Here is a 17,698-nt window from a genome sequence, read left to right as displayed (position 1 = left end):
AAAATTGCCACGACTTTAACGATTCCCAAATCCTATTTGCAGAATGGCGCCGAGGATTTGCGTGTGAAACTGGAGAATTCGAACTTTTCACCGCCGCCGGCCAACTCGAACACCTCGTCGACCACACCGAACACGCTGCTGGAGAATCTGAAGAACGCGGACGGCTCGCTCTCCGGCAACTTGGCCGCCTCGATAGCGCCCGCCGACATGCTGAACGTGTGGAACGCCACCAAGATGAACAACAAGAACAGCGTGAACACCGCCGACGGCAAGAAGCTGAAGTGCTTGTACTGCGATCGCCTCTACGGCTACGAGACGAATCTGCGCGCCCACATCCGGCAGCGGCATCAGGGCATCCGTGTGCCCTGCCCCTTCTGCGAGCGGACATTCACGCGCAACAACACGGTGCGCCGGCACATTGCCCGCGAGCACAAACAGGAGATTGGCCTGGCCGCCGGCGCGACAATTGCGCCGGCCCATGTCGCCGCAGCGGCGGCGGCAGCGGCGGCCGCCAATCATTCACCATAGGAAGCGGCCGCAACGGCAGCGGCAGCAGTAGTCATGAGCGCCCACAAGGAGGCGGCAAAGCAGCGTAAACGTAAATCACTCAAAATGGCATTGGAGAAGTGCATGCAGCGGCGGGACGCGATGGCGTCCAGCGTCGATGCGGCGGCGGTGGCAGGCAGCGGGGGCGAAACTGCCACCAGTGGGGGCGCATTAACGGAAGAGGGCGACGAGGAGGCGGCGGCAGCGGCGGCCGCTGCCAGCGGGCTGCTCAGCTTTGTGCAGCAGCAGCAGCAGGTGCACCAGGAGCTGGCGCTGCAAATCAAGGCGGCCATGGCCGCCGAACAGGAGCAGCACCAGCAGCAGCGCCAGCAGGCCGAGGCAGCGGAGGCCATGGACACCACGGCCAATACAACGGCAACAACCACAACAACGGGCAACACAACAACAACGACCACAACGGATGGCAGCGATGCGGAGGCTAGTGATGTTAGCGGCAGCGAGGCGGCAGTGCGAGCAACTGCGTCCTCCGCTGCCATGGACATTGATGAGCCGCTGCGTTCGCCGGAGCCGGAGTCCGAGCTGGTTGTGGTTGAGCCCAAGATAGAGCCGCTCTCGGACAGCGAAGAAGAGCGGGAGCACGAGCAGGAGCAGGAGCGGGAGCGGGAGCGGGATGAGCGTCTATATATCGCAACACCACCGCCGCCGTCAGCCGCTGAGCTGCACCGCACGCCCACGCCCACCAGCCAAATGATGTTGCCACACGAAGCGCCCACATTGACCTCGACGCCCAAGCTCAATGTGGATGTCAATGAGCAGTAAGCAAAACCCGCCACAAGTCCCCCCCCCCACACAAAAAAAAAAAATGAAGACCCCTCGAAGAATTTAATGCCACAAGCAAATATTGATTGAGTGATTGATAAAGAGTGATTGATTGATGTATAGAGAAGAAACGTTTACGCGCAGATCATGAACATCAGATGATCAGAACATGAAGAAGAAGAAGAAGATAATGACTACTGTTGCAACTGTTGTTGCCCTCGGAGACCACCTACAAAAAGAAAACAAAAATCAAGTCCCAGCCTTTGCAGACTGGGCGAAATGTTTACTATAAACTAATCTAACTAACTTTAAACATAACCCACACCACACTAACACACACGCATGCACACACACACACACACACACACAAACACACACACACAGGTACACAACTGCAGTATTTGATGTTTAAATAATGAATTTTATGGACAAATTTAATTTCTGACAACAACAACAAAAACAACACAACAAATTAGCAAAAAAGAAAAAAACAAAAACATAAATATTTTAATTTATTAAAGAGTATACAACAAATTGCAGTCCGGCTGAAAAATCGTTTTCAGGGTGCTAATTAATTAATAAATAAATAACTAACAAGAAACATGAGCAAGAAACTTGAAAGTAAAAGCAAGAAAATAGTTATGCTTACAAAAAAAAAAGAGAAGTAAATGAAAAGTTTGAACGTTTTTGATTGGTGCCGCCAAACGTAGCTGAAAAGTAAAACAAAAAAAATAACTATAATAATAATAATAATAATAATTGTTTATGTATTTTGTATAATATAATTCACAATTATTGTTTGAAACATGTTCAATTTGTTTTTTGAAAAAAATAACACTAAAATAACCGCTGCAAGTTGCCTAAAATCAAAGTAAACAAAAGACAAACAGAATTTAAACTATAATTAACAACAAATCAAAACAACAAAATAGCTGCATACTACAACAAACCAACAACAAACTACAAACTACAAACAACAAACTACAAAGCAACAATAGCAACAAAAACCGTAACCACAAGTACCTGCAATAATTAAATAGTATAAAACAAATACAAAAAAAAAAAAAAAAACAAAACAAAACAAAAACTAAACTTAAATACAAAAGCATTTAATTTTTTATAACAAGTCAACTGAATTCTGTGCAGTCGGCTTTGGCAGTTTCTTGTCCAGTTTTTTGTAAATAATTTTATTAAATTTATAACACGGAAGGCAAGAAACAAACCAGCTGGCTGACACGCCTTTCCCGCCCCACGCCCCACGCCCCCTCGCTGTGTGTTCTTTGCATTTATATTTAATTTTTAAACTTTATGTCAAACTCAAAATTCGCACACACGCAGTAACTTTTGATAAGAAATTTGATTTTTGTTTATTTACGTTATTTGAACGTCAACAAAATAAGTAAAACAATTGGTAAATTGGGTGCCTATAAAAAATATATAAAATTAAACAACTATTAGTAAAATTTTATAAACAAAGTGAAAAAAAAAAAAAAAAATCTAACAAAATGCTTATATATTTAATCAAAGAAGTAAAGTAAAAAAAAAATCTAGCAAAAAATAAATAAGAGAAACTTGTTAAAAGTTAAATGCAACAACAACAACAACAACAAAAACCACTCAAAAACGTTCGCAACAAACTTGACAAAGCAAACAACAACAACAACAACAATTACAGCAAAAGACAAAAATTCAAAATCAAAAACTTTTGGCACACCTTTGGAAAACATTTTTCAACAAAAAAACCCAATTTTTTCTTTTCACAACCAAAAACCAGAAAAAAATCGAAATGAAACAAATAAGCGAAAAAGAAAATTTAACTTAAATTCTAAATTCTGTTTTTTCGGCTCCATATAATTTTTGTAACTAAAATGCTGTAAAAAATCAATGATAAATTCTTGTTGTAAGCAAATATGAAATGCCAAGGCCTACGCCAACAGGTGGGCGTGGCACTGTATATAGTTAAAAATACACACACACACACACACACACACATACGCACACAGTTTAGAGTTTAAGGCTCAGTTGTAAAAGCATATTAAATGCCTAAAGTTAGGATCTACATGTATATATATACATATGTATGTATGTATATATATATATATATATTAAGCGCATATGTAGGAACACATAGGCTCGCCAAAAGTTGCTTGCAAGTACATTTTTTCTTAGTTTTTCTTTAAGTTTTTCCTTTTATTTCTTTTTTTTTTTAAGTTGACACAATAGTGCAAGATTTTTGTTTACATATAACTACAGGGTGATACACACACACGCACTCACACACACACACACACACACACACACACACACACACACACACACACACACACACACACACACACTCATACACACACTCATACACTACAATAGCTGACTACAACAAAAACAAAACACTCAAATAGTATTCAATTAACGGAATAGCCAAATGTTAAAGTATATGAAAGATCTAGTTACATACAATATATATATATATCCAATACAAGACACACGCACGCACACACACACACACACACACATGCCGCAGGCCGCGCAAGTACAGACTCTGAGAAGCGCATAGAACGACCATGCGGTACCGTTACATTTCTTTCTGTAGTTCTTACGTAATGTACCCAAAAACCCAGTTTGTTCTGTGATGAGCAGCGTCCGAACCACGTTTGGCGCTGCAAAGTTTTTGTTTTCTTTTAATTTTGTTTTATATAGTTCTTCGATCCTGATTTTTCCTAACCATATATCGAACAGCAAACAATAAGAAAGAGAAGAGAAAATATTGAAAAATAATTGCAATAATTTAATTTTTAAAAAATTACAAATACTACCAAGTCTTTTAGTGAAAGTTTATGTGAATTCACAAAATATATTTCGATTGCTTTACATATCCTACCACCCCACCCCACCCTCCCCCTCGCTCAAAGCCTGACCACGCCCACACTGTGGGCCTGCCGCCTGCCGGCGCAACGTTCTCTGGAGTCTGAATTACATATTATTTTTAAGTACGTTGCCGTCGGTGGGCGTGGCGCCAGCACAGCTGCGGGGCGTGGCACATGGCAGAAGGCGCAAAAAATTGCATTACACATATTATGTTGAAAATATAATATATTTACTAAATAGTTTATATCTCGTCGTCGGTATGTTTAGGTATTTGTTTTTAGCACTTAGTTTTATGTTTAGACTTGTGCATATATATATATATGTGCATATATGTATGTAAATCAAACTCAGGAACTCATATACCTCAGAATCGAAACTACCTCTTTGTTTTTCCTTATGGTTTTTGGCAAACAGCTGCAAACAATATATATACTATATATATATATATATATATTTATATATATATGTGTATATGGAAAACGTCAAAGTTTAATTTAAAGATGCTAATGAAATAAAAACACACAGCTTTAGTTCTTAGTTATGTATTTTCGTTTTAGTTTATTTTTAATATGATGTTAATCTTACGCAACAATGCAAAAGACACTTGCAACACACACACAAACACACACACAAACACACACACACACGCACACACAAGAAACAATAGCAACTAATTACAAAACAACAATAAAATATCGAACTGCAATAGTTAACGAAACTACCTCAACGGGCCCCCAATAGACTGCGCATATAGCAAATATATCTTAAATTTAAAGAAAAACAAATCAAAAACAAAAACAAATACAAAAACTTAACAAATTTCCTTTAAGTTTTGTTTGTAAAATGGTGACACACAGGCTGCATAGTAAATCGATCGATAGTTCGACACACACACATACACACACACACACACCACACAGACACACACCTATACAACTTTTGGCTTTTCATTTCGAAATATTTACAAAAACAAAGAGTAACAAATTCATTTGCAACACATTTTTTGGCTTAACAACAAAAACCTTAACTAAATTTATTTGTTAAAAAAAAAAATAGAAAGAAGAAGCGCAACAACAACTTTGGCAAACAGAGGTTTTTTTTGGCATTAGGTTTTTGTAAATATGCGCTAAATTTAACACGAAATTTCAACAAATAACAAACAACAAAAATTATGAACATTTAATGTAAAGTTACAATCTTTGGCTATACTAACTAACTAGAACTATGACTAAAATTTTAATATGTATATGTGTCTAAGCAAAAACAATGTGTATACATACAATTTCGGCAAAGCAACTGAAAGAGGCAAAACAAAACAAAAACAAAAACAAAACAAAAAACAAACAAAACTCTACATTTATTAACTAAAAAATATGTAAACAACACACGAGAAAAAAATACAAAGAAATTATTTTAAGGCTATTAAAATTATGAAAACTTAAAATTTCAACACACACACACTCACAAAGAAATGCTAAATAACAGTATACTTTTGGTAGAGCTACGCGTAACTGTCAAAAAAAAAGGAATAACAAAAATAAATTTCGTTGACAGCCCAAAAAAAAATTTAAATTCAATTTCAAAGCGCAAACCACAAAGGTTATAAAAACAAAATATGTAAAAAAGAAAATTACAACTTAAACAAAAAAACCTTTCTTAAAGAAATTTTTGCATTAACGCAAAAACTAAGCATATAAACAATTTTAGGCTTAAACTTTCGGCTACAAATTACAAGAAAAAAACAAAAAAATCGTAAAAAAAAAACAAAACATATTTTTATGTAAAACTTAACACGAGAAAAAAAAAACAAATACATAAGGCAGAACATTAAATATATATTGAAAAAACAAAAACAAAAATTAAACAACCAGATATTTGCATAAATATTTATTTAGAGCGAAACATAAAAAATTAAAATTTTTTAGGCCCAACTTTCGACAAAAAGCGGCCTAAAATAATTTCTTTGTAAAAACGTAAGTGCAGCAAAAAATGCATAAACTAATTAAAAAAAAAAAAAAAAAACAACAACACATGTCGCCATTTTGCATTTAGAGCGTTAAAAGTGAAAACAACAGCAAAAAAAGTAACAACAATTGAAAGCAACAACTTTTAATGTACATAAAAATAATTTCATTAAAATTACAAAATAAAATCTACTTGTGTATGTACGATACATATATATATATATATAACTATGTAATTTTGTGTTTATACATTTTTGAATGCTGTAAAATTGTTTAATTTTCTCTTAATTTGTGCTCATTTTTTCGTTGTATAAATTAATTTCTAAGCAAAGTTTTCAAACACGCAAAAATAGAAACGTGAATTATGTGTAATTGTGCACAGGTACAAAAAGTTAAATTAAATACACATATATATATATATATAAATAATCTAACAATTGACAAAAACAAAAAAAGAAGAGAACTTAAGTTCGTTGTGTGCGAAAACGTTGTATGTAATTTTTGTTATATATTTTTGTTAATACTTGTTTTCTATTAATATTTAGTTGAATATCGTCAAACACTGAGAATAAATGCTAATGACAAGCCAATTGTACTTACACAATTATTTCACATTCATTATTTAACGCGTACACTCAACAAAATACTATATATACTTTACTTTAAATCAATAACAAAATGTTCATATAAATTTAAATTGAAAATTGATGCGAACTTTCGTGTGTTTACTTTTGCTTTCACAACAAAAATCTATCTAAGTTATTTGAAATAACTATAAAATAAAGTATCAAGAAGAAGATGAAACCGAAATGAAATTAATTTTAAGTGTAAAATGTATGTAAAATATGCTTATTTTATATTATATTATTTTGTAACATTATTTTTTATGTTGTACAATTTGAGTTTTGTTTAAATCACCACGCAAATTGGCTTGTTTTACAATTTCTTTTAATTTGTAATGTTTATGTTTAAAAATGGAAAAAAAAAAATAAAAAACGAAAACTAAATTTATAATATATATATACACACACAAACTATATATATTTACGTAAATTCTAAATTAATGCAACTAAATAAATGTTAAAAACCAAAAAAAAAAAAAAAAAAAAAAAAAAAAACAAACAAACAAAAAAAATTCGAATAATTGGCAATTTTTATTGATATCTAAAACAAATTTTCCTTAACAAAATTGTTACAACAAAATTTATATATTTTTCATTTCTTCATTTCCTTTAGCACGTGGACAAGAATTTAATTTCTTATATATATATATACGTGTGTGTGTTTGTACAAAATACATGCATATATATGTAAAGGCAAATACGTATACTACAACCAGAGAAAAGTAAAGAAAAACAAAAAGTTAATAAAAATAACAATTATGGAATATATGTTTAGGCCTAAGCGACTTTACAGTTCAGTTCAGCGTGTAAAAAATATGGCTAAATATTAGTTTAAAACCTTAGAAAGTCCATGTTTGTACTCGAATACACACACGCACACACACAGACACACTCCCCCCCAACACCTCCTCTCTATGAATGTGTAAATCAAGTTGTTGTAAATTTGTCTAAAACAAAATCGAAGCGAGTACAAATTAAATTTAATATATGTGTGTAATTAATTTATTTTTTTTAAATTATTTTTTTAAGTCTTTTCTTTTTTCTTTTGTATTTAAATGTAGGTCACACTTAAAGGAACAAAACAAAAAGTAAATGAAAATTTGAAAAAAAGCGAAAAATTTAAGAGAGAAAAACAAAAAAGGAAAAGACATACAAAAACTTTTGGAACAATGACAAGTACAAAATTTCAGGTAACACAAAATTTAGCAGTTAAATTTTAAATTAACAAATATATATTATGAAAATGCGTACAAATTTTTCGGCAAAAAAACAAAAAAAAAAAATTACAAAAAAAAAACTAAATTTAAAAAATATAAGAGTTAAGCAGAATATGTAAGTTTTGGCAAACGGTGTGACATTAGGACGATTCAGTTGACAACACGAAACGGAAACTTGTCTCTTTTTTTTTATATATATTTTTTATTTAAATTATCAGCTTTTGTTTTTTCACAACAAAACTTGAGTTACACATGCAAAAAAAAAAAAGAAAATCTAAGAAAATTTCAACAATGCGCTGAACTGCAAAGTGTGCAAAATTGAGAAGAAGTCTTTAAGAAAGTCCACTTGAAAATATTATTGAAGCAAATGTACTCTAAATACTTAAATGGCGTGTATATAAACACATATATATATTAAAAGCGTAAAATAAAAATAAAATCCGTATGGAGCAAACTCAGGGCATTATCAAGACTCACGACGATGTATACATGCATTTAATACCAATAAAAAATGGGAAAAATTTAAACTTAAAAAAAAACGACAATTTTTTCGATGTGTATTAAAAATAAAAATAAAATAAAAAATATTTTAAAAACGAAGCGAAATTGTAATCATGCAAAAACGATTATGAACAACTCAGGTATTAAATATTAAATGAAATATTTAAAAAAAAAAAACAAAAAACAAAGAAAAACATCCAAGCAAAAGCAAACAAAGACAGTCTAGTCAACGTTCTTTTCAAAAAGTTGTGCAATATACTTAATGTTTTTTCTAAATACGTAATAGTATTAATCAACTAAATAACTAAAAAAAAAAATAAATAAAAACAAAAGCAAGGCCAAGCGATAGATAATATGTGAGTGTTCATAAGGCCAAGGCCCGAGTTAGGCATGCGATTAGGAGCTGGAGAGAGCGGGATGGTGAGTTTTTGATGCGGATGGCAAAAGTTAGCAAATACATATTTTACTAACTTATGTAATTGCATATTATTTATTATTTATTTCATTGACAACTATTTGATTTGTTCTGTTAATACCAAAGCCACAAACACAATGCTACAACTACAACCACAACAACCACAACAACAACAACTACAACAACAACTAGAACAACAACAAACACACAGTCACACGCAACACACACACATACACACACACACACACAGACAAATAGTGAAATAAATAGCTAAATGAAAATGAGTTTATATAAAGAAGGAAAACATAAAACTGTGATTACATTTGATTGTCGATGCGTTGATAAGGAAATGTTGCATAATTGATGATTGATCGAAATACGAATGAAAAGAATGTAAAGTGAAATGTAAATGTAAAAGTAACGAGAAATGAAATACTTATTTAAACAGCTTATGATTTCTTTCTACGAATGCTCGATGCATAACTAAATAAATATTTAACTAGCCGAAATATTAAACTTCAAAAGAACTAATTAAAACAAAAAAATAAGAAAAACCAAAAAAAAAAAAAAACAAAAATTATAATTACTTATAAAATGATTTGGGTATTAGAAAATAATGTGAACCATATATGCAAGTTATTTTCCAGACTCTTTTTTTTTGGTTTGATTTCACAATAAACTCTTAAACATTTACCATTTGCTAAAAATCTAAAATTCAATTTAGTTCACATTCCACTGAACACTTTCTGTATGTAGTGCACTTTAGTTAAAAATTAAAGTCTGAGATTTTACATTTATATGGTCAAGGTATACACCTAATTAAAATTATATAAAAAAAAACTCTTAAAAAAACTAAAAAAAAAAATATAAAGAATTGACTAAGTTTATGATTATTGAACAACTTATGCGAGAAATAGAAAAGCACACACAAAACAAAAGAAAACACACACACACAACACACACATTTATATTTGGCTATATACTATAAATGTATGAAAAGAAAATCGAAATGGAAATGAATTGTGTAAGGAAACTAAGGGGAAAGCAAGGAAAAGAAACTAAACTGTATTTTCACTCCGTGCGTATGATTTATATATATCTGGAATATGTGCAAGCGAGAAATTTAAGTAAACAGCTTAAATATATTTTTAATGAAAATTCGGATTATAAATTTACGATTATGGATAAACTTTTTGTGTAAAATATAAAATCTAAGCTATACAAAAGAAAACCAAAACAAAAGAAAAAAACTACAGCAAAAAATCGCATTGTAACAAAAACTCACACAGAATGGAAATGGGGAAGCAGATATTGAACATAAAAAGTATATGAACGGAAAATCTAAATTCAATAAACTTGTTGCTAAAATATATAAAAATAATAATAATAACATTTGTTTAATTTGCATATTTAAATACGCTTTGAATTTAAATGCTGCCCGCCGATACAAACAACATACTAGCCGCGCCATCGATAGGAACTGTCTCACGCACTTATCGATATAAACTATCGGCATAGCGCTGGTCACACACAACAGCTGATTGCTTGTGTGCGCAACCTGTGAATGGTCAGACGCCATTGTGTTACGTGCTGACGAATCGAGTAAGTGGAAATTTGTTGTTAAATTTAGTTGTTTGTAGTTAAATTTCAATGCAACTGACCAATGACAATTTGTAGCACTTCCTAAAGAACGATTCGAAACAACTTGAGGACGCATAACAAAATAAAAACCACACAACAAGCACAAACACAAAATAAATAGAAAAAAAACAGTCACAGTTAACAAAATGGTGAGTAATACAAAAGATATGAAAACAAATTGAACAAAACGAAGAACAAAAAAAAAACAAGTTATTTGGCTGTCGCCCTATTGTGAAATATTGCTAAACAATACAAATATATTCGAAAGCTGAAACATTGGGGCGGGTAGTTAGTTGGCCTGCGACCTAAAACGATGCCCATATATGGTAGTAGTCGTGGCGTGCCGGTTGGAAAGGGGCGAGGCGGCGAGGATGGGCCACTTATCAGCTAGTGTGGCAAAATGAGTCAAAGCGAATGAGGAAACGTTTAATCCGGCGTTCAATCAGCATATTTAAAACACTTTCGTTGCTTACAGTCGGAAATGCAAATGGATTGTGCGTTGGATCTGATGAGGCGACTGCCGCCCCAGCAGATTGAGAAGAATCTGATTGACTTGATTGATTTGGCGCCCGACCTGTGCGAGGATCTGTTATCGTCCGTGGACCAGCCGCTGAAGATAGCCAAAGATAAGGAGCACGGCAAGGACTATCTGCTGTGCGATTATAATCGTGATGGCGACTCGTATCGCTCGCCCTGGTCCAACTCGTATTACCCAGCGCTGGAGGATGGCCAAATGCCATCGGAACGTTTACGCAAACTGGAAATCGAGGCCAACTATGCATTCGATCAGTATCGCGAAATGTACTATGAGGGCGGTGTCTCCTCCGTTTATCTGTGGGATCTGGATCATGGTTTTGCTGCTGTGATACTCATCAAAAAGGCCGGCGATGGCAGCAAAATGATACGCGGCTGCTGGGACTCCATACATGTGGTAGAGGTGCAGGAGAAAACTACGGGGCGCACCGCACATTACAAGCTCACCTCAACGGCCATGCTGTGGCTGCAGACAAATAAACAGGGCTCGGGCACAATGAATCTGGGCGGTTCATTGACTCGCCAAACGGAACAGGATGCCAATGTGAGCGAATCCTCGCCGCATATCGCAAACATTGGCAAAATGGTCGAGGAGATGGAAAACAAAATACGCAACACACTAAACGCAATTTACTTTGGCAAGACCAAGGACATCGTTAACGGTTTGCGCAGCACACAGTCCCTGGCCGATCAGCGGGATCAAGCGGCCATGAAACAGGATCTGGCAGCAGCAATATTGAGGCGCAATGTCAAGCCCGAATCGAACTGAGCTGTTGACGCCACCGGCGCTAACCGCGTTTATAGGGACAGTAATCGAATTGGCCGCATAATTCAATTTCATTATGAGCATTACCAACTACCAAGTAACACAATGCGCATTTCTAGGCATTAAATTTGTTAACAAAAAAAAAAAAAAAAAAAAACCATAAAGATTAATAGAAAACTTGTTAAATGAAAGAAGATAAAACGTATGAATGTAAATTGATTGCCCAGATTTCTACTAACCCCCTCCTCCAACCGCCTTGTTGCAATTTACATAAATTTCCAGTCCACACTCGTATATGTCGCGCCAGCTCTGCCGCCGCCCTTTAGACAGTATCTTTAAGTAACTTTGAGTATTTTGTATCTGTATAATGCATATACAATGTTTTGTATCTGAAAGTCGATGCGAAATTATACGCATTTCGCTTTGCGCGATTCATTTGAAAGCGATTCGATTAGTTTGCATTTGCATTTTTCTTTGGAAACGTTTGCTGCGTTCGAGAATAAATAATTGTGTTTATATATAAAATAAAATAAAATAAATAATGTATGTATGTGTATTCTAACAATAAGAAGCTCGAAGCATAAATTTTACATTATGTACTTTTACTGAAACGCTCTGTATTATGTGAAAAATACACATTACGTATCGATCAGAGAAATATAATTCTTATTTATGGCCTAACAAAAGCGAAGGTGTCGAAAGACATACAAACAAAACCTAATCGATCGTTGGTTCCTATGGCAACATTATATCAGAAAGTAAATGTGTTTAGTCTTATTTGTTTACTTTTGTCTAACGACGTTTACGTACATTATATACCCCACAACAGATTTGAGAATGCTGTCTATAGCTATTATACGAATTTCTGAATTGGCATGCGGCACCTTTTCTATTTACTTATACAATTATTTATTTCGACCAATCCTAAGTATACAACAAGTCAGATTCAATCGATACCCACCCGCTCCAATTATGCAGAAACATATATTCTCAATTTCTGCCAGCAATAGAAATAGCAAAAGAAGTGTTTGTAAGTTTTGGTTTGGTATGGCTATGCTTTATTTATTTTTATGAAAAGTCGCAAACTGCGCTACAAGTTACAATGTGTTTCTTTCATTTTTAATAAGATTAGATGTGTGGCCTTATATCAAATCCATGAATACAAATACATTTTAATCGGTAAATCGAATTGAAATATTTTCCTGTTATGCGTTTCGTTCATATGTTTTCTTTTATCATGATTATTACACACATATATATATATATATATCTTTATAAATACTCTTTCCTTGTTGTATTATCAAACTATATACAAATAACGCGACAACATTGATGCACGTATTGATAGCAACACATTGTGTGTGTGTGTGTGTGTGTGTGTGTGCGTGTGTGCATGAATGATAAAGTATATAGAGAATTATAATAGAACTATTATCAGAAGAATCGTTTTCAGTTTTCAATACTAACAAGTAATTCGTCGCTCTAGATATCTACAACTTAAACTAGTGATTACGAATAAGTTAGATTTATTTAGTTAGGGGTCCGAAAATTAGATTACGTTGTTTTAGATACAATATTTTACACGGGGATGCTCGTAGGACGTACTTTTTGACTGACTGAAAATGTGATTCGTGGTTGGAAAACAAGCGAGTGATATTTGAGGATAGCATTAGGAGAAGTGGGCTACATGATGGCCGGTAGAAGAGCAGTAGAAGTCCAGCAATTAATACTCTTCGGCTGTCATTGGTGCGTTCAATAGTAGCTATAAATAAATGTGCAACACATAGATAATATATATCCATATATGTAAAAGTCTCTTAGGTACACAGCAGACGTGGCAAGCAGCTTATTGCATTTTCGAAACTTCAAACTTGGTATTGATCACTTCCTCATCGGAATCGAGCACCGGTAACGCGGAATCGCCCATTGCTGATGGTATATTCTCCTCCACCCAGCGTAAATCATCCTCCTCGGTGGTGGTGGCCGACCGTGAATTCGCCGGTGTTCGGTTTGTGCCATTTTGATGTAAGCCACGGTTCTTTACGCCATACGCATCTGCCACAAACTGATCCTCTTCATCTGTAATAGATACCAAACAGCGTTAGTTTAAGCGTATTGCTCTCTGGCCTGCAGCCTACCATCATCATCCTCATCCTCCGGGTTGTCTAGCAGCGGCGTAAACGCATAACGCTGATTGTTGTTGGTGGGCCTCCACAGTATCATGATAACCAGCAACAGCACAGAGAACAAAAAATGCCAGAAGCCCGTATCTAGCCAGATATCATGCCAGCCCTGGGTGAACAAAATACATAGGTTTTATATATGCCTACCATGGCAGTTTGGAATGTCATGAGCTTACGGGTGTGCAGTTTTCGGTTCTACGCAAACGCAATGCAAACAACATAAAGATAACGGAAGTGATAACAGCGAATATCAGCGTATTGGTGAAATGTCTGTACAGCGACAGCTTAACCATATTTCTGAAAGTACACAATTTAATATAATAATGAAAGTGAGTGCATATTATGTATGTACTTACCTGCGCAGACGCAACGTGCGTGTGGTCTGCACGAGCGATGTAAATATCCACCAACAAATGACTGTATCCAGTACAGCCAGGGGAATGGTGGCCAACAGCAGCTCGCTGCGATCGCTCTTCACCCTGGTAATGCGCAAGTAGCTCTCCACACAGGCCAATATAAAGTACAAAGTGCCCATGCCCACAACGCGATGTAGCATGGGTCCCAGACGCGGTCTGGCAAGGGGTAGCATATAAAATATGATTAGTCGCAGCTTAAAGCTAAGTTCTAAGCCCAGTATATTACTTGACTATGCCAAAGCCCAGGCTCATTATGATGACCAGCATGCGGGCCAGCGTGCGCTTAGCGCAGGACACGAATTCCGCCACGAGCTCGGCGTGCTGCACTGGAAAGCCAGTATTGGCGACTGTCTGATATTCCGCATAGAAGAATGCTTTCTCGAGCATGCCCAGCAATATGACGCCGCCAATCCAGAATTGTATGCGCAGCAGATCGCGCCATTGTGCGAAGGATACGAAAAGCCAAATGATGCCAAAAATCACATAGACAACGCACATTATCAAATAGAACTGCAAAAGATAATTTCAATTTATATTGTATATTTTAACAGATGAGACTCGAAAATTGTTTTACCGGCAAGAATGGCCAATCGATGGCTGATATATAGCCATGCGGTCCCAGAAACTCAATGCGCACCGCTGCGCGAAAGGATTGGGCCGGCGTCGTGGCTAAAATGGTCAGCTCCACCTGGTAGATGCCATCGTCAGCAATACTTGCAATGGGTTTGCGAGTTGCCTATAAATGCAAAAAATAATTATTTTTATACGTTTTGCAAGCGGTAAGGATGTACCAGGATGACAATTTCAGTTGATATAGTTCTTTATATGGCTTTTTTCTTCTGTCTTATTCGCCTGCCTCTATGCCAACTGTTAGCTTAGTTTCTTAAGCTGCCTATCTATCTAAGTGCATAACATATTTGTCCTAACTCTCCTTCGGTTAGAGTACTTTCTGCTAATTGTTACATATTTTTGCACTAGGAAGGCGTGTCTACTTTTCTAGGAAAGGTGCTGATAAGATTCTTTGTCTTAACATATGTATGAACATATAAAAATAGTTAGATACAACTATTCTTTCGGGTTCTTGGTTTCCCTAGAACATTATCAGCACAGTTTAACTTCCGTATGGAACGCACACAATCAAAGTACGATATGTAAAATTCCTGATAACATTAAGTATTTGCGTTAGGTATTGTTGTTGTTGCTGTGCGTGAAATTCAAACTGAGTCACGCACACGCTCACACAGACACTCGGACTTGCTGAAATGACAATTACCGATAGCGGATGTTTGGTCTGCTTTAGAGGGTGGACATCCTCGGCCTGCAGCTCGGTGGCCGCGTCACCGGCATCGGTGAGCGCAATGAGATGCGTGCAGTTCACATTGGTTGTTGTCGACTTGATGAGCTGCCTGAAGCTAGCATTTTGCTGGAGATTCGGATTGTCGCTCAGCGCCTGCAGCTAGAAAAATAGAATATGTTAATAATTGCATTGCGTGGATGATTTCACAATTTTCGCTTACAAAACGGCCCTCGTACATACATCGATGTTTAGTCAGCTTGAAGTTTATGGTTAGCGGAATTTCCCCCTCGGACAAGCACTCCACTTGATTGTTGGTGCGAGGGGTGTAGGGTGTGGGTGGGTGTAGGAAAGAGAATGTTTTCAGTTATTGCGAATTGGTCACGTTGCAATTTTGATGCTTACGTTTTATGTATATCTTGGTGCTGGCCAATAAGGGACGCTGTTCGACAATCGGTTGCAGATCCTCCTAAATGGGGATTCGTTTTAGAATAAATCATATTTACTTTGCATTGTTTGCTTTTCACCTGCTCTATGACAACGTCAATGATACCGGGATCTGATTTGCCAGCCGCCAGAGTGGCAAAAACTGCCAGCAGCGCCAACGTGACTGTAAAATGCTTCCACATTATGTATACGTCACACGAATCCACTTAAATAAATATTTATTTATTTTCTTCTATGTTTCTGGCTACGCGTTAGAACAATACTAGAAGTTATCGGTTGACGGCCTATCGATTGTTGTTGTGTGTGCGCAGTCGAGGCGCAGCCGGTGTCTGAGCATTTAATAGGTGATGTAAATATTAAATAGTTATAACCAAAAATCATATGAATCAGACGAGTAACATTTTTTATTTGTACTTATTATTAAAATTACTATTTACTTTAGACAATTTAACTATATTTAAGGAACAGCTGTTCCAATCGCATCAACAGAATTGCCAAAATTATTGCCAGTACCAACATAGCATAACAGCACTCGTTCGCTGTGAATGGCAATGTTGTCGTTATCGGCCTATCGAATAGTCTCGAATTTTGCATTAAGTTTTTTGGTATTGCAGCTCGTTTCAAATGTTTTTACTGCCATAAAACATGGTAAATGTTATGAAAGGCGTGCTTGTGGAATGGTAAGTGTACTATTTAAACGTTTATTCATTAATTCTACAAAAGTCTACGACAGTGATCCGGCTATGAAACAATTTTTGCTACATTTGGATGAGAAGCTGGCGTTGGGTCGCAAATTTATCATACAGGACTTGGACGAGAATCATCTGTTCATCTCCACGGATATTGTTGAGGTGCTACAGGCGCGCGTTGATGAGTTAATGGATCGCATCAACTTTCCATTGCACGAGAAGGACGCCTAAATATTATTTTAAACACAACAACTGCTACAACCAAAATCATGACGGGACGCGAATCGCATCGCATCAAGGATGCGGAGAAGAAACGTGTCCTGGATGAAGCGGCAAGACAGCGCCGCGCACGCAAAGCTCTGGAGGCGCTGGAGCAAGATAATTTTCAAGATGATCCTCACGCCGATCTGGTCATGTCCAAAAAGTTACCCAAGTTCCAGGACAGCATCAAAAGTGGCAAAGAGAAGAAGGGGAAGCGCAAGGGCGCCGAATACTTTCGTGCCAAATATCGCAAGAACTTTCAACAACTGCTCGAGGAGGACAAACAGAAACCCAACTATGAGACTGCAGCCGCACCGCCGCCCAAAAAACCAGTGCGTCATTTCTGTGCCGTCTGCGGCAACTTCTCGCAATATTCCTGCACCGCGTGCGGTACGCGTTATTGCCGCGTTCGCTGCCTGCGTACACATCAGGACACTCGTTGTCTGAAGTGGACCGCATGAATTTGGTTGTAGAGCCACTCATATCATCCCATCCAAAACTATTTTGTGTTGTAATCATGCAATAAAACGAAATTATAAACAAGTGCTATCTATGG

The 17,698-nt window shown here is 36.3% G+C and overlaps 5 protein-coding genes across 7 annotated transcripts in view; 4 read left to right on the top strand and 1 right to left on the bottom strand.

Moving 5' to 3' along the window:
• Positions 1 to 10,670, top strand: part of chinmo (Chronologically inappropriate morphogenesis) — a 108,019-nt gene extending 97,349 nt beyond the window's left edge. Inside the window, 1 exon segment of the mRNA XM_002051698.4 lies at positions 43 to 10,670. Coding sequence (XP_002051734.2) covers positions 43 to 1,326 — 1,284 coding nt within the window. The 3' untranslated portion in view covers positions 1,327 to 10,670.
• cpb (F-actin-capping protein subunit beta) lies at positions 10,452 to 12,053 on the top strand. 2 transcript variants are annotated; one of them, XM_015172755.3, is made up of 3 exons: positions 10,452 to 10,513; positions 10,589 to 10,701; positions 11,028 to 12,053. In XM_015172755.3, the coding sequence occupies exons 2-3, from the start codon at positions 10,699 to 10,701 to the stop codon at positions 11,853 to 11,855; spliced, it is 831 nt and encodes a 276-aa protein (XP_015028241.1). In that variant the 5' UTR covers positions 10,452 to 10,513; positions 10,589 to 10,698; the 3' UTR covers positions 11,856 to 12,053. The 2 variants fall into 2 exon arrangements, with proteins under 2 accessions (XP_015028241.1, XP_002051735.1); XM_002051699.4 differs by lacking the exon at positions 10,452 to 10,513 and having other exon boundaries at positions 10,522 to 10,701.
• A 1,047-nt stretch (positions 12,054 to 13,100) lies between these two features.
• Positions 13,101 to 16,492, bottom strand: LOC6627679 (transmembrane protein 87A). Of its 2 annotated transcripts, none has more exons than XM_015172489.3 (10): positions 16,273 to 16,492; positions 16,151 to 16,214; positions 15,969 to 16,051; positions 15,725 to 15,901; positions 15,026 to 15,187; positions 14,678 to 14,961; positions 14,392 to 14,607; positions 14,212 to 14,332; positions 13,991 to 14,144; positions 13,101 to 13,931 (listed from the first exon to the last, which is right to left on the bottom strand). In XM_015172489.3, the coding sequence occupies exons 1-10, from the start codon at positions 16,372 to 16,374 to the stop codon at positions 13,699 to 13,701; spliced, it is 1,596 nt and encodes a 531-aa protein (XP_015027975.2). In that variant the 5' UTR covers positions 16,375 to 16,492; the 3' UTR covers positions 13,101 to 13,698. The 2 variants fall into 2 exon arrangements, with proteins under 2 accessions (XP_015027975.2, XP_002051736.2); XM_002051700.4 differs by having other exon boundaries at positions 15,725 to 15,907; positions 16,273 to 16,489.
• A 231-nt stretch (positions 16,493 to 16,723) lies between these two features.
• On the top strand, positions 16,724 to 17,112 carry Tfb5 (transcription factor B5). The gene is made up of 2 exons (XM_002051701.4): positions 16,724 to 16,872; positions 16,926 to 17,112. The coding sequence occupies exons 1-2, from the start codon at positions 16,838 to 16,840 to the stop codon at positions 17,110 to 17,112; spliced, it is 222 nt and encodes a 73-aa protein (XP_002051737.1). The 5' UTR covers positions 16,724 to 16,837.
• Positions 17,113 to 17,150: 38 nt separating this feature from the next.
• On the top strand, positions 17,151 to 17,685 carry LOC6627681 (zinc finger HIT domain-containing protein 1). Its single transcript, XM_002051702.4, has one exon. The coding sequence runs from the start codon at positions 17,151 to 17,153 to the stop codon at positions 17,601 to 17,603; it is 453 nt and encodes a 150-aa protein (XP_002051738.1). The 3' UTR covers positions 17,604 to 17,685.
• Positions 17,686 to 17,698: the final 13 nt, after the last annotated feature.

This window comes from Drosophila virilis, chromosome 4 (genome assembly GCF_030788295.1).
Source record: "Drosophila virilis strain 15010-1051.87 chromosome 4, Dvir_AGI_RSII-ME, whole genome shotgun sequence".
Taxonomy (NCBI): Eukaryota; Metazoa; Arthropoda; class Insecta; order Diptera; family Drosophilidae; genus Drosophila; species Drosophila virilis.
The sequence above is the reverse complement of the archived record's forward strand: the minus strand, read 5'-3'. Positions and strand labels throughout refer to the sequence as shown.